General features: G+C 40.8%; 1 protein-coding gene across 7 annotated transcripts in view; it reads right to left on the bottom strand.

Moving 5' to 3' along the window:
* NCOA6 (nuclear receptor coactivator 6) overlaps positions 1 to 17004 on the bottom strand; it is a 47860-nt gene that overhangs the window by 14859 nt on the left and 15997 nt on the right. For 6 of the 7 annotated variants that reach the window (XR_012996512.1, XM_076352295.1, XM_076352293.1 and 3 more), the window contains 6 exons: positions 16206 to 16361; positions 15496 to 15618; positions 13904 to 14035; positions 11383 to 12198; positions 8401 to 8547; positions 6332 to 7448 (listed from right to left, as the gene is read on the bottom strand). Coding sequence is in view for 6 of the 7 variants with exons in the window: in XM_076352295.1 (XP_076208410.1) it covers positions 6332 to 7448; positions 8401 to 8547; positions 11383 to 12198; positions 13904 to 14035; positions 15496 to 15618; positions 16206 to 16361 (2491 nt within the window). In the remaining variant the exon portion in view is untranslated. The remainder of the gene's footprint in view (positions 1 to 6331; positions 7449 to 8400; positions 8548 to 11382; positions 12199 to 13903; positions 14036 to 15495; positions 15619 to 16205; positions 16362 to 17004) is intronic. The other variant, XM_076352296.1, reaches the window with a different exon arrangement.

The following is a 17004-nucleotide window of genomic DNA, read 5'->3' as shown; positions in this document are numbered from 1 at the left end:
GTGACTAGCTCAGGGTATCAGAGACCTCTGTTAACATCACAGCAAAAATGCACTGATGTATCAGACATTATAAGTCACCTGCCAGAGCACAGACCTTTGTGGGATACCGAGGGTCTGTAAGCGATCATAGACTCACAGAATGGTTTGGGTTGGAAGGGACCTTAAAGATCATCTAGTTCAACACCCCTGCCATGGGCAAGGACACCTTCCACTAGACCAGGTTGCTCAAACCCCGTCCAACCTGGCCTTGAACACTTCCAGGGATAGGGCATCCACAACTCTGGGCAACTCTCTGGGCAACCTGTTCCAGTGCTGCACCACCCTCACAGTAAAGAATTTCTTCCTAATGTCTAATCTACATCTACCCTCTTTTAGATTAAAACCATTACCCCTTGTGCTATCGCTACAGGCCCTGCTAAAAAGCCTGTCCCCATCTTTCCCATTTAAGTACTGATAGGCTGCAATAAGGTCACCCCAGAGCCTTCTCTTCTCTAGGCTGAACAACCCCAACTCTCTCAGACTGTCCTCATACGGGAGGTGCTCCAGCCCCCGATCATCTTCGTGGCCCTCCTCTGGACCCGCTTGAGCAGGTCCACGTCTTTCTTATGCTGGGGGCCCCAGAGCTGGATGCAGTACTCCAGATGGGGTCTCACCAGAGCAGAGGGGCAGAATCACCTCCCTCGACCTGAGGCCATGCTGCCTGTGATGCCGCCCAGGATACAGTTGGCTTTCTGGGCTGCGAGCGCACCTTGCCGGCACATATTCAGTTTTTCATCCACCAGTACGCCCAAGTCCTTCTCCAGGGGTACTTGATGCTCCAGGAGACTCTCTAGGACAATTTAAAATTGTTCAGATTCAATACCCAGTACTTCCACTGAATCAAGACAACTTTTGCAGACTTAGAAAAAAACAAGTTTCTATAGCTACCAATATATATGGTCAGAGGACGTAAGATAAAGAGAGGTGAAGAGTAAAAGACCTTAACTGCTTATTGGCTTCATGAATATATGAAGGCTGTATGGAGATCTACATAATAAAAGCTCTGAGTTAAAATTGAAGACATCGAAATAAGCCCACTGCAGAGAGGCAGAATCATGCAGAAATGCCAAGGACAAAAGAAATTTTCAGCAGAATAAGAATTTGAAGTATTTAAAGGCAGAGAGATCGATCTTATTTAATTTTACTTGAGAGCAACAGTTTCTGGCATCTGCACAGCTGACATGGAGAGAGACAGGCCTGTCCTAATGTCCTATTAACTACCTAACCAACATTCAAAAAGCAGTGTGTGACTTGGAAGTCCCTGAACTTTCATGGGTCAAAACTGGGGAGAACATAAACCAAGAGAGAAGAAAGGTAAGAAATGGGGCAAACATAGAACCGTTCCAAGCACTGCTGCTGAGTGGGCAAGTATTGCCAAGGAAAGTATTTGGAGCTAAACCTTTTGTCTAATCCAGCACACCGCCAATTTTTGTGATGCAGTTGTTGTAGGCTTACATGCCCCCACCAATAAATTTGATTAAAATTGGCAAAATGCATACACATGCCCCAGAAGCATTGTATTAGCAGCCACAAATGAACAAAAATTCTGGCAGCAAAATCACCCAGAGGAGCTGCAGCCTTTGATGTAGGTGCCAGCAACGTGAACTGGAATAACTGCCTAAAATTGTGAATACAGTCTTAAATTTGTAATTTTGTCATTTATTATTTCTTTATAATGGTGGGGGATTAAAATGCTACAGTTAAAGATTAGATAAAAAGCCGACGCAGAGCATCACTGCACAAACAGGTTTAACCTAGAAAACAATCGTGGTGCAAAATCAATTCTTAGAAAACATCTCCTGCCAGATGGGTCTAATCGGGCAAGCTGTACAAACCTTGCGAAACAGACAGGAGTTTTGTTTGCTAGCAAAGAAGAGCAGTTATTGTAGGAAAGATTGCTACTGTAATTGCTGGAAAATTTAAACGTAACTTGAATTTTGAATGTAGCTGAAATTCACTGGGCATATTTAGCAACCACCACATATCAAAAAAACCCCAAATTCTGAATACAAATAACAGGCAAGATGAGAAGTTTGTGTGAGAGGGACAAATATTCCATATTTGTATGGAATATTTCCTATTGCTCTGGATGTAAAAAAAACCAACCGCACATGAGGTACAGTATGGATTGTCATAAGTGAACCCTCTGCTCCACCAGCTGCATCCTCAAGCACAACCTTCAGATACAAAATCCCTCATCAGAGTGGAGAGAGAACTCCAGAAGACAAAAAAAAAGAAAAACAAAAAAGGGCTGCAGATGCTGAAATAAGGCATGCGAAAATAAAATTACAGTACAGATGCAAGCAGAACCAGCCCTGCTGACACAGTACAATGCTCTGCAACAACTTTTGCTTTTATAGAAAGGCACTTGTCCTCTGATGCTAAAGGAGTTTCATTTCCCATGTGTACAGGGGGACTGTCACCTCCAGACCTACGGTTAAAAGCTCTCTGAATCTTGAGAAAAACTTCTTTGTCCTGCAGTGCTGTTCACCATCTGCACATCACACACTTCACACTGGATACTGCAAATCTGAACGCCAGCAGTGATTTTACCAAGTGTGTTATTTCTGTTCTACCAGTACACATGATGTTTATGGTCTGTGCACAGGGGAACATTAAACAACTGTTTGTTTGTGCACGTATTTAAGAGAATTCACTAACACGTTTTATCTACAATCACATTTAATCCAGCATCTTCTTTCTCAGTTTACATCCCATTACCTACAGGCTTCAGGTTCAGAAAACAGATGCAATCACTTTTAAACAACCTACTTTTCCAAAATGTCTTGGTTTTCATTCCAATGCTGAGTTGCTCAATTAAGCAAACCCTGAAAACTATTTCAGACTCAGCTGAATAAACTCTTTCAATAGCTCACTTATCCTATTTACATTCCAGTGTGGCTCAGTCTACAAACCATACTACTAATGGTACTTTTGTTACTATATTATTACATCTCAGAAATTATTTCTAAGAAAAAAGAGAATATTTTTTAGTGTGTTTATCAAATTAGCTGCATTTCCACAGAAGGTTTGCTGCTCTGAATTTCAAAATTACTGAGGAAGAATGACAGAGAAGAAGCTGAGATGAAAAGCATCCTATTTGCTTCTGATGCAAAAGAAAATGATCCAAATCAGATTTAAAAGAATCAGCAATACCCAAGACAGGAAAATGCTGAGCTTGCCTAATGATGCTAGGGAAGCCGAGAGCGAATGAGGCAGGAAGGTATTACAGCCAGCTTTCATTGCAGTCACCCTCCTTTTGCTGGAGAATAATCTCAAAAACATTTATAAGGATTGCTCCCTTCTTAATGCTCCTGCAAGGATAAAGTAATTAATATATAGCCCATTAAGAAACAAAATGCTAATCCATATCAGTTGCCAAAACAGCATTCTGCAGGTAGCAATGGCAAGAGGACATGCACTGAAAATTTAAGTGATAGAATAAGTACAAAGTGGTATTTCCTTTGTTGAGTACACTGAAATCTGATTAAAAGCCTTATTTAAGAGCTAGGAATTCTTTTGAGTTGTCATAGCTCAATAGAAAAGCCATAATTTAGGCTTCTTTTATTGTGAAAACTTTTTAACAAGCCAATAGACTTGTGGGGCTTTGTAAGCTCAGAGGAGAGCTTTATATATCCGTTTATTGATATTCCCAGGCCACACTGAAGCTGGGTGATCATCAGCAAGACCAATGAAAACAAAATCCTAACAAGGCTTTGCTTTAATGATTAACGGATTTTATTTTCAGAAGAGAGTGCCAACTTGTCTGCTCCCTCTGAATCCTTTGTCATTTCCATAGCAAGACAGCTTGCTACAGTAGTGGTTACCGTTATTTTACTGGAATCTGTTTAGAATTGAAGCATTTTATTTTGTACACATAGCACCAGATCTTTCCTACCTAGAAATACAAGGCCATTTTTGCCTTTGATTTGGGGGAAAAAAAACAACCCCAAACTTTCCATGAGAGATGCAGATGACTAATAGTGACACAAGGTTTGCATATTTTACTTTTCTGCAAATTATCAGCAGTGCTTACCAGTACTATACAAATTGCTGTTGGGTAGCGGCTATGCAACATGAATGTTTTTGATACAAAGAAAAATAAGACATTGTTATTGTTTGAAAGACATCTGGATAGCTTTGAATGTCAGGTGAACAACAAACAGGAAAACATCTGCTTGCTATTTATTTGAGACTCTCTGCAGGATCTAATGTGTCAAAAGCAGGAAGATGCACGTTCTACTGTTATGCTACTACTATTCTTTACAACTAGACCACATGACACCACCTTGTGCAATATACTGTTACAACCCACTCTTGCCAAATTACTGGCACTTAAAATTTCTGGAATGGCAAAATGAAGACACCTACATGCCCTCATATACCTCCCTTCCATGTAGCCAAAGACTATTAAAGCTAGAAAGCTTGGCGCACCTTCACCTATGGTCTTCCCTACAGGCCTGCCCTGCTCCTTGCGGCAGCGCTGCAGCAGGATGGATTGTGGCTGTCCGTGACCGCCCACCTGGGCACGAAGGAGCCCTGTTCTACGCATTTCAGAAGCTGGTGAGGCATAAGGAGGTAGGCGCTGCAAGAGATGAGCTGGTATCTCAGTTATGGTTTCCAAGTCACCCCGAAGTTGCAGTCTACCCACATGTTGGCCACTTGGTTCTAGCTGAGTTACTTTAACCAGGTTTTCACAGCTGGCCATAGCCTGTGTACTCCTTCAGATTTAATCTGAAATCACATGGCCTGTTTTGCAGCAGTGTTGAGCTGATAGGCCATACCATGACCATATATAATTATATAGCAGGTATTTGAAAGACTTTTTTCAAGGCCTATTAAATTAGCGTGCTTTGCTTTACCTTTGCTATGCAGCATTTCTGCACCTGTAAAATGCATGTAACAGCTCCTGCATTTTATTTTAGTACTAGTTAAGCCAATTAATGACTGTCACAAAAGATTAATCGCTATAGATGATGCAAGTCGTTTCAGTCCAGAACTAAAATATCCATGATAAAATTAATTCCATCTTCACGAAGGAATCTCGACATTGAGCAGAAAATGCAGGTTGAGGCTACGCGCTGAATAACCAAGGGAAAAAATAAAATACTGAACAGTCACTTAGTACTTGAATGCCATCCACTCTTTGCACTGAACTGGACATCTGTCTCTGGAAAAGGTAGCATAAACTTCAGGTTAAAGACTTATAATGATTATTCGAAGGAGTGGGACTGGTGGAACCAGAGCCACATCAATAGCTTAATGTGCATTGCTACCTTTTTGTTTGTTTGTTTAAGAATTTAACTTTGAAATTTGGTTATTCCTGTGTTATAATTTTCTGTGCAAAGTCTTTCCATTTTTTTCTAAAGCAAACTGGAAACAATCTCCAGAATTTCCATCAGGTGGATTCCTGTCAGTGCCCCCATGTCTCATCTGCAGCATTAGAATAATTAGATACAGCATATCTGCCTTTACCATTTCAGCTGAATAACGGTACAGCAGCAGTAGTCTACCACCCTGTGCTGGTATTAGTAGACTGTCAACAGCAAAAGGTTACGGGACGGCTGGCCAATGAAGAATATGCTGGCCAAAGAAGAATGAAGAGATTCAGCAATCTCCTATTTCCACTAAACAGGTACTTCATTCGTTATCTCTCAATATTATCCATTTGCCTCTTCCCTCTCAAGAGTTGAGGGTTTTTTTCCTTCCTAGTCTCTCCTAGGCCAGGAAGACCAGCACTGCTTGGGCTTGTTACCCTTATACCCAGAAAGTACCAGATTCCTCCCTCTAAATTCTAGCTGCAGCTTCAACTAAGAGATAAGTCCAGCTCAATTCCAGGCAGAAACGTGACAGGATATACATATAATTCAGGAAACAACTCCCCAAAAATCAGTACTGCACATGTTATACGGAGGCTTCTAATTCTTCTGAAAGTACTTCCCAACCTTTGATCATGGCTGTCAGACTGCTTAAAAAAGGCAGCCTCCTCTTCCAAGGGCTGTGGCACCACGTGCCACATTCTACACTTCCTTTACCCAGTAAATGTAAGGAACTGTGCTGTTATAATTGGGTTTATAAACCGAGCTGGGATGTCTGCATGGTTTTTTTTTAATCTTGAATGAACTTTCCAGTGGCAGACTTGCCAGTGGGTTATCATTTAACTCGAAAGAAATTGCTAGAATATGAAATAATACAGGTCCTTTCTCACCCCATACTTGCTGAAAAAATATTGACAAGTTGCCTGTGGAGCTTCCCCATGCCCCTTATAAAAACAATGTAATATTAAACCTACGTTGTTTGTTCTAGTTGTTGATTATTTTTCTTCTTCCTTGGAGGCTTCTTCTTCTTCGGCTTGTTGGCATTCTGATTATTTTGTTTGTTGTTCACACCAAAGTGTCCTGCTGATATATCACTTTGTAGAAGGTTAACCAAGAGAGGGCTTGTGAGCGTAACATCTTTATTGACAGGAAAAACAGGATTCTGCCCACAGGAAATCTGATTCCCATTTGGCGTTCCACTAAACCCTGTATTGAAAGGCAGCCCATGGCCAGAGAAATGACTCCCTGAAGCATTGTTGTTTCCTTGCATTGCTTGCATATGAGAAGGCACCATGTTTGGCTGCTGCACAGGAACATCAGGTAACATCTGTGTCAAGTTCACATCATTATTTGTTGTAGTAGTATCCCCAAGTTGCTGAGATATGTGAGGACCAGGTCCAGTGGGTCTTAAAACTTGCCCTTGAATTCCCATAACCTGAGAAGGATTACCATTCACAGAGCCTTGCTGTGCCATCATCTGCCCAGTGAACTGCACCATGTTTCCTTGCATGTTTGGGGTTGGTCCTCTCATCAGTTGAGCTGGCCCCGTCATAACGTTGGACTGGTTTTGAGTACTAAAAGGCTGTTTATTTCCTTGCATCTGAGTGGTCATCATCTGTTCCATCATCGAGTTTTGCTGCAACAAGACCTGGCCCTGAGGTCCCATCATCTGATTGTGTGTAGACATCATCTGTTGTCCCTGCTGGGGAATCATCTGTTTGGGTGGGGTCATCCTTTGGGGAGAAGGACCAAGATTTTGGTTTTGCGGTGTCACCATCATTTGGCCTTGTGGCATGAGCTGAGTTCGAGAAAGTATCATCTGGTTTTGAGGGTTCAGCGATCCCTGAGCCTGAATGTTTACCATCTGTCCTTGAGAGGATACAATTTGCTGATGCATTCCCATAAGCTGAGACTGTGGTCCTTGCTGAGGTTGTCCCTGTATGTTGCCCATGTTAACTTGTGGCACCCCACTAGCACCAGCCTGCTGGTTGTTCAGATTTCCATGAAGTCCCATTAGATTGGTCTGCATCATATTTGGTGGGCCATGTGGTGCTTGCATCTGATTTTGAGGAGGTCCAGATCCTTGGCCACCTTAAAAAAAAAATTGCCAGTAAGAAACTGATTGGAGTGTATGAGTTTTCACAACTTTTCATGTTGAATAAGTACTCCAAAATTGTTTTCCTCCCTTTTCCAATGAACGGGAATATCTGCCATTATTTGCAGACCTGTGATGCAATGTTTGATGCTACAGATACAAGTTAGTTGTCAAAACAGAACATCATACTTCTCAAAACAAACACTTAGACTGGTACTTCCTGTGTACCCCACTGCAGAAGACATAACAGAAATTTAATTTCAGTTGTTAGCTGTACATAAGTTTGAAAGTCTTCCATAATATCACCTAACTCAACAGAATAATTCCTAACCAAAATAAGCTTCAAACCTTATTTGGGTTTATTTTATAATGGGTTAAAAAATAAATACACATGGAGTACTGATGAAATTACATTATCAGGGTATCCATAATCCAGACAAAAGACCAATAATTGAATTGTTAAATGGAGACATTTGTGAACTAAGGATTTAATTTTTACAGGACTGACTGTAAGCAGACTTCCAAAGCTTTCAAAGGAGCTAATAATCTTTTCAAAGCAGGACAAGATTATTTTGTTGTTCTGCTTCTAAGATAACAACAGTCTTTTTTTTTTTTTTTCTGGACAAGAAGTTCCTTTTGTGTTGTATCTTTATTACCCCTAGCCTCCAAATTTCAGTGCTACTTCCATTCAATTTCTTAACAGATACTTCTGGATCCTAGTGCCACAGTCCTAATCAATAATAGTTGGGTAGTTTGAAAAACACGAGCAGCCTCCTGCTTTTCTTTTCCTCATTTAGCAATACACACAGAATGCCCCTGCAGCCCCAGCTAGCTAACTCCCTATTAATGACAAGAGTTTAATGTTTTGGTATCTGTGTTACACAAGTAAAGGTGTAACTGTCTACAAAAAAAGAAAAAAAACTGAGGAACACCACATTCCAAACAGACCTGTGTGCTGCACGTTTTGGCTAGTTTGCAGCTGCGGCGCTCCACTGTTCACCGGTGTTCCTGGAGCTGTGGAAGGCACCTGACCCTGCATGAAGTTCTGGTTAGCCTGGCCTGCAGGGAACCCCGGCGGGAGGCGCTTGGGCATTCCTGAACACAAGAATTTTCTTATTAGTGAGTATGGAAAACAGGAAGAAAGAAAGAGAAAAACTATAATTGGAGTATGATAGGAAGAATACCTTTGAGTCTATACTGCCACATTACAGGTTTAGGCAGAAAGTGTTTTTTGCCAATATACGAAACCCACTGAAGACATTTATAGTTCTTATCTGTGCAATAATTCTGCCTAACAAGCTACTATGACTCAGTTCAAACTGTAACTTAAGTACAAAACTTAACCAGAGAAGGCAAAAAGTCCATGTTTGACGTTTTAGAAACTAGAAATTAAAGTAACATAGCTTGCTGTTTTCTTCTCTACTGCATCTCAACTCTAATCAGGCCCTTAACTTACTCCATGTACGCAAACACAAATAACTGGCATTTTTGTTACAGTGATGTGCTCCTCTCAACAACTCTCGCCATTACACACCCGGTACAACACTCCTTGGCACTCCTTTGCACTGCTGCTGTGTGCATGCACACTCAAAATAACTTCTCAACCTAGAGTGGGCTGAGGAACCTCATGAGACAGCATGTCCACATTCCAGAACCGCTGCTCATTCAAGTAACCCTGCTATTCCTACTGCAAGAGCAAGTAATTTTACCAGGCCCCTGTCTGGCACAATGCCCACACTTTGACATATCAAGACATCACCGCTGCCCTGGGACAGAGAGCAAAACCTTCCCTCTACCTACCAATGTGAGCAGCAGCATAAACGGATTTAACAGAACCCAATTCTTTTTAACTCACTGTCAAATAGATGATGCCACAGACCTAGAAGCAGCCCTGTCCTCCCTTATTTTTGTGACCCACGATACACGGCCAGAATTTGACTTTGGTTCCTTCTACACGCACACTTAATTGTATTGCCTGTATTAATTAATCTGGTCTTAGGTTTGTAATTAATATTTCAAGATAAGCAAGTTTACAGGTCAAATAAGACACATCTGCAAATATGGAACATACACTTCGTGAAACATCACATCACCGGACTCTAGCTTTAGTTCTACTAAACCTTTAGGAAAGTTTTGCACGTAAGAATGCTTGAACTGAGAAAAAAGAAGCGTTAACTTGGCCTATTCCAAATCTAAGTTCTGATTTGCTAAATTAACTAGGTGAAATGGAAAACGTTTTGAATGTATTCACTTACACCAAACCTTTAAATGCAAGATGGCTTAAAAATTGAAAGATCTGTAATTACAACTTAATTAACATATAAATTGCAGCAAGGAATGAGCATGCACAGAAGCCAGGCAAAAATCTCAGCAAGTGGAAGCAACACAGCTTTGCTGAAACCAACGGAATCCTGTCTTTTTAAATCAGCTGAGGATATAGCTCACAGCAGTATTACTGACTTTAGCAATAAGGTCTACAGTAAGTCCAAATAATGTATTTTGATACTTTATTTGGGGTGTAATTTTTAACTCAAAAAAAGGAGGGGTTTGTTTGTAGTAGGTTTACTTAGAAAGGAAGGAGAATACAGAGGTTATACTATCTAGAGGTCATGGCTATGCTACCTAGAGGAAATGATTCCTGATGGGGACATATGGCTGGTGAGGCAAATCTGTAGGCAAATGTGACTAAAATAATAAACAACTGCTTCCAGATGGAGACAAGGTAAGATATACCAAGTATAGGGCACTGGCAGATCCTAGGAACAGTATGGAAGAGGAGAACCTTGAAACTGAATCTGAATCAAATTCATCTGAATTCAAATGAGACCCCTGGTACAAACAGTGAAAACAAGAAGCTTGTCCAGATCAGCAGACCGAGAAACGGGTATTCCTTACAGCTTTTTGGACAGATTTCAGATGTACAGTGTGAGAATGCAAGAAACTGGAATATATACATGTGTGTGTAAGTGGACAAAGAACATGGCTCATATTTTATAAGTACAGAAAGAAAATATTTCGAAGGCTTAAGCAAGAGCTCATGTATGGGTATCTGAGAGCAGCCATTCAAGAAAAAGATGAACAAATGAGTGAGCAGAGAGAAGTGCTACAAGTCTGGCACAGAACTACAAAAGGCTCAAGGGGGAAAAATCCACGAAGGACACAAAGGAGATCTTGGGATTGACAAATGAAATTTCTTCAGTGTTAGAGAAGAATTCTAGGAGCAGTAAGTAAAAGATGAAAGTGCGGAGAGCCGAGGAGAAAACTAAAGACAACAAAGCCAAAGGGCAAGTTAAACATCCCTTGACCTCTTAATTTTAGAATAGGGAATACAACAGCATGGCAATAATAGCTCTTTCCTCTTTTATATGGGAAGAAACTGATGACAAAGACAGGGTCAAGAGACATCCACAACTTAGAGGAAGATGCACAATAATGCCTCACTTCTGTAGTAGAAAATGTAAATGGTGACAGAGGAAGCTGAAGAGAGAAAGAAAATGTTCATTTGTTCTTATTACACTCTCTCTCTTTCTCAAAAAAAATCCCCCCCCTTCTCCCCCCCCCCCAAAAAAAAAGAACAATCCCAAACCAAACCAAAAAACCCACACCATCTCTGAATATCCTGAAGTTGCTTAAAGGCAACAGAAGAATTATCAAGAGGACAACTGGCAGTCATAACCAGCAACTGCATACAGCAATTTCTTTCTGCAGTGGCCCAGAGTCTACCCTTCGGTTATCACTGTGACACTGCAGGACAGAGATAGGCAGTAGAAATTAAGTGATGCAGATGCTAATTCACCCATACCCACTTTATACTCAATCTATGCCTTTATCCTGTCTTTTAAAGGGTCTTTTCAAAACTAACAGCAACATCAGTTCTAGACATTTTATGTTTCTTTTCTTTTTAAAATAAAAGGTCTCAGTACTTCTTACCTCCTAAACCAGGGTGTAAACCTTGTGGACCTTGGTTTTGCTGCTGCATCACCATGAAGTTGGGGGGTACGTTCCCCTGCTGCACCATAGGATTACGACTAGGAGAACTGACAGGCTGCTGAAATCCCTGGGGAAGTGTGCTACTCTGGGGAGGCCTTGGTCCCATCTGCTGCTGCGTCTGGTTAACTGTTGGAGATGATGCAGGAGATCCCTGCTGGAAGGAGGAGGGAGAGGAAGCAGGAGACTTGTTGGTCAGGTGGGGTTGTTGTAGTGGCGTAGGAACCCGTGAGGGCCCTCCCTGAAGACTTTTCATTTGAGGAGCAGTAAACTGGCCGGGATTGCTCATTTGGGGAAAGTTTGAGTGAGCCTGGGAAGCTTGCTGGCTTCCAAAAGGATATGGAGGTGGAGGATGAGTAGGAGTTTGTACTGTTGCTAGAGATGGTCTTGCTTGAAGTTGCTGCTGCATTTGTCCAGGCAACGGGGCCTTTTTCCAACCCTGGTTTACTGTCAATGTACCCAATGCTCCCTGGGTTGGAGGAGGCTGAAGTGCTCCAGAAGGAAGCTGGTTCCAGCCAGGGGGAACTGGAACCTGTGCTGGTGAAGTAAATGAAGGTCGAATACCCTGCTGTGGCTGCTGATGTGGCTGGGGAGGACGTGTCTGCAACTGCGTCTGCTGCTGTAGCTGCTGAAAGTTGGCTGAGTTCATCTGCCTGTTTACAGGAACTGACTGCATTGAATGGAGCTGGGAAGCTAAAGATCCAGACGGATGATTTTGCTGCTGGATATTTAGCCCAGATAAGAGTGGGTCCATTGCATCTATTAAAATAGCAAAGAAAAGTAAAAAAAAAATAACCTACTGTAGACAAAACCCACCCCAAAACAAGAAAGGGTAAATTGCTTGCTTGCATTTGCTTACTCTGCATAAAAATTCATGCTCGGGTGTTCCAATTTCTCCAACAGACAAACAGGCAACGCTCTAAAAGTTTTCAAAATGTTTGGGAATTCTGAGAAGCCAAGTCTTATCAATTTATAACCTCTACAATAAAGCACAATAGCTCCACAGTGCTTGCTGCTACAGATGAATGTAAGCCTTCTGCACACTTAGAATCATAGAATCACAGAATATCTCAAGTTGGAAGGGACCCATAAGGATCATCAAGCCCAACTCCCTGCTCCTCGCAGGACTACCTAAAACTAAACCATATGACTAAGAGCGTCCTCCAGATGCGCCTTGAACTCTGACGGGCTTGGTGCCGTGACCACTTCCTTGGGGAGCCTGTTCCAGGGACCCTCTCAGTGAAGAACCTTTTCCTAATGTCCAATCTGAACTTCCCCTGATGCAGCTTCATTCCATTTCCTCGTGTCCTATCGCTGGTCACCAGAGAGAGGAGATCAGCACCTCCCCCTCCGCTGCCCCCCTTGAGGAAGGTGTAGACTGTGATGAGGGCAGCCCTCAGCCTTCTCTTCTCCAAGCTGAACAAGCCAAGTGACCTCAGCTGCTCCTCGTAAGTCTTGCCCTCAAGACCTTTCACCATCTTGGTCGCCCTCCTCTGGACACACTCAAATAGTTTGATGTCCTTCGTGTACTGAGGTGCCCAAAACTGCACACAGCACTCGAGGTGGGGCCGCACCAGTGCAGTGTAGAGTGGGACAATCACCTGCCTCGACCAGCTCGCTACGCTGTGCTTGATGCACTCGAGGACACGGCTGGCCCTTTTGGCTGCCAGGGCACGCTGTTGACTCATGTTCAACTTGCCATCAACCCAAACCCCCAGATCTCTTTCTGTGGGGCTGGTCTCCAGCCTCTTGTCCTCCAGTTTGTTTGTATAACCCACCTGTTGGGGCTATTATCCCTACCAGTTAAAAAAAGTGGCATAACGAGGAATTAAGGTAGTGTCAAACTAATATTCCCAGAATATTTAAAACATTTATGAAAAATGCTGTCTGTAAGAATAAATCCTGCAGAGATCTACAGAAGCTGGCAAGTACTGCCACCATTTTATGGAGGGACAAGTAATAACTCCCTCTCTTTTTCTGTAGTCCCAAAATGCAAGTAACTTGTACTAGCAGAATTATGAAGAATAAACCCTAAACATTCACACACCCCAGATCCCCAATCCTTAAACTTCCAGTCTACCTACCCTTCCTGAAAAGCACTTGTGCTCAGTCTGGTGCATTTGCTTCCTACGGGAGACACCTGCCTCATTCAACCAATCCTTCTCTTACCTTTATCTAAACGTAAAGCTCAGTCACAACAGTTCTACTGCAAAAACACTGCTGCTGCTGCTCAACACATTTGAACAAAATACCAAGCAAGCTGGCGACTTGGCCCCCAAATTATTTGAAAAGTTTTACCAGGTTAATGGGGGCAGGGAGGGTTCCACAGAGAGTAACTCCCAGAAAGGGCAGGGGAAATACTCCAGGACAATTCTGGAGTACTCTGAGCAACACACTCAAGCTTGTGTGCTGAAGAGTAAAAATTCAACAACATTTTCAGGTCAGTACTGTGACTAAGTTTTACCACCTGGCTGTGAGGAAGGCCGAGGTGTTCTTGGCTGCAGCTCAGCACTGGCACCACTTGCCACCATAGAGGAGGGCACATTTCCACTCTGGGACATCATGACAGCTGCAGCATTGCTCACTCTTATTAAACCTTAAAAAATAAAAATAAAAATAATCAAGTCTTACAGTTTTTACACAGAGAAGAATTTTAGATTTTTTTTTTTTACAAGAAAAAATTATGTTTGTTAATAAAATATTTCTTTAGACTTTAAGAATTGTTTGTCTGAAATAACCTGAGGACACGTATCTCTGTCTGAAATCTGAGATTCCCTGGTATAAAACAAGTAAGGTCATGCTGAAGCTTCTCCTTTAGCACCAAACCTTTAAAAAGGCTATACTGCTGACTCATGGATTAGTTGAGCCTGACTTGCCACTAAAGTCACCAAGTGACAAGACTGTATCAAAGTTATACACGTTCAAAGGTTTTTGCAAAATCTGATACTAGAAAGTAACTGAGGTGTTGCAAGAGAAAAATTTCATTGTTTCACTTCCACAGGCTGCTGTTTTACAAAATGGTTTATATTGTTGACCTGTTGGTTATATTATTGTTATATTTATACTGTTTACATTTATATTGTTGACCTGCAGGCATGAAATGAAGCTCATGATCGTCACAGTGAAGATTAGAGCAGCCACTTTCAAAGTAAACCTTTCTTTAAATGCTTTACCTTCCTTGTTAACCACAATGATTTAACTGCTGTTTAATCAGGTTTCTACAGAGGTGAAATGTTCTTTCCATTCCTACTCATCAATAGCCACACATGCATCTTACATTAACTCTGACAAAAAACGCTCCCAGTTTTTTTAATTGCTTTAAATCCTATTTACTAAGATACTAATTAGTTTATTTTGCCTTATGATTCAGCTACTAAAATAAATTACATAGTAGCTTTCTTTTAACTCTTCGTAAAATCTGACTTTTGTAGTTAAAAATTACTTATCATGCATACACAATGCTCTAAAATGTAGAGTTTAATGAAACTACACCTATTCACAAAAATCAATTCTCTATGATCAGATCTCAAGAGTTTGTCAGAAAATAAAAAGAGAGACTAACAATGACGGTCCTGTCCTTCCCATAATTATAATGGATTTAATGTAAAATAGTTTATTATTGTACACTGAATAAAGGCTTATGCTCATTTTCATAAAGGTAGCCAAACAGAAAACTGTGATAATTTGTGCATATTCACTAGTGAATTCACTAGTTTAGACTCATCTGCTTTAACAGTCTTTATGTAAAAAACCAAAAAACGAAAACACTAAAACCAAAACAAAACCCCAAACCACCAAACCCTCAAAAAACCCCAGACAAATCAATCTGCCCCACCCAAATGACTCCAATGTTTGTGGGACAAAATGCAGCCAACTGTTTAGTTTATGTAATGTGGGACATGGTTTGACAGTACAGAAACAAGAACACACATTAATTAAAATGGCAATTATAATTCTGCAAACAATAGTTGCTATAATCAGTGAAATTTTATGATTGGCTTAGTAACAAATTTCAAAGTGTATTAAGCTAAACAAATAAAACCCAAAGGAATTTACCTTGTCCCCCTTGCATGGGAAACCCTGTTTCCATTCGCACTGAGTTGCTTGCTCCCAGGGGCCCATTGATTCGGACATCTTGGCTTCTGTTCTGAGCTAAAGCTAAATTGATAGCACCTTCCCCTAAAAGTAATGCACAATTTGGGTGAACTGAATGATACACAGAAAAGCAGAATAGAGACATGTTCAAAAGGACATTTAAAAGATGTCAAGGAAGGAAGAATAAACTTTACCTATAATGTGCACTTTAGAAGGACAGTTATGCATCATACTACCCTTATCTTCTGGATTTCAATTTTAAGAAAAACAAACACCATGACAAGCATTAAATGCTCTTAGTTTATCCTGAGTGTGCTCTTGGACAATTGTCCAGAAAGGATATTTTAATTGTGAAATCCACTGAAAACTTGTTTTTAAGAAAGCCCCATATGAAACAATTAGGGAAAAAAAAATTAGGGCACATTTTGCTAGCTAACACTCAAAAAACATTTTTCAGGAGGCTTCCTGATGCTCAGAGGATTTTCAGCTATCATTTTTATTATTAAACCTATTCTTGAAAGAATAAAAGTCTTGAGCTACCTTTTCACTGAAGTCATTCTCCAAATTACTAAATTAGAAGTTTTGCAACATTAACCAAGTACCTGAAAATGCTTGTTGAGTATATTAAATGTTAGCTTAACGCCTCTGGAAGCAAATTAGGTGTGAAATACCTTCAATTTGAACTGAGAGAATTCCCAGGTCACGAAGCTGTTGGTTATTATTCTGAGCCAGAATTCGCAGCCGCTCAGCAGCTTCACGGGGTATATTGAAGGTAACGCGGACACTGTTCCAAGGCTCTATCTTCTGCAGTTTTAACTTGTTGGATTCTTAAAAGAAAAATGGTCAGAGTCAGTGCAAAGGCAGTTTTCAAACACGTATGATGAAATAACTTGGTAGAAAAGCACAGCTGAAAAAACTGAAACAATTATTTGGCTTGGAAAATTATCAGCGGTTAGTCTCAGGTACAGCAGATTTCTCCAGCACAGGCGTACAGTGATCGATACTGCCAAACCACTTCAGGTATTTTCCAAAAATTAGCAATATAAAAACTTGATAACCAACGCAGTAGCCAACACAACCACTTGATAATATTACTCAAAAATTGAAATATTCTGTGGATAAACTACTTTGGAAAGATATGACAATATCTAATAAACCAGATTTAATAAATCTGTTAGTGAACCAGATGGATGTATGAAAAAAATGACTGCAAGAATGAAACCCCATTCTTGAAATATTTGCTCTACAAATGCTTGTGAAACCATTTTTTTTTTTTTAAAGGCCAGTGCCAACAGAGTCCTAGCAATATTTCATTAATTCCTACCATATTATACAGTTTTTCTGAATAGGTATGTTCAATCCACTGCAAAAAAACATGTTAAAGTCATGCAAAATATTTAGTTGCAGGTTTTCTGAAAACCTGTTCTACATATGAGTGTTTCTACGTAGATCAGTTGTTTTAGAAGTAAC

This window comes from Aptenodytes patagonicus, chromosome 14 (genome assembly GCF_965638725.1).
Source record: "Aptenodytes patagonicus chromosome 14, bAptPat1.pri.cur, whole genome shotgun sequence".
NCBI lineage: Eukaryota > Metazoa > Chordata > Aves > Sphenisciformes > Spheniscidae > Aptenodytes > Aptenodytes patagonicus.
The sequence above is the reverse complement of the archived record's forward strand: the minus strand, read 5'-3'. Positions and strand labels throughout refer to the sequence as shown.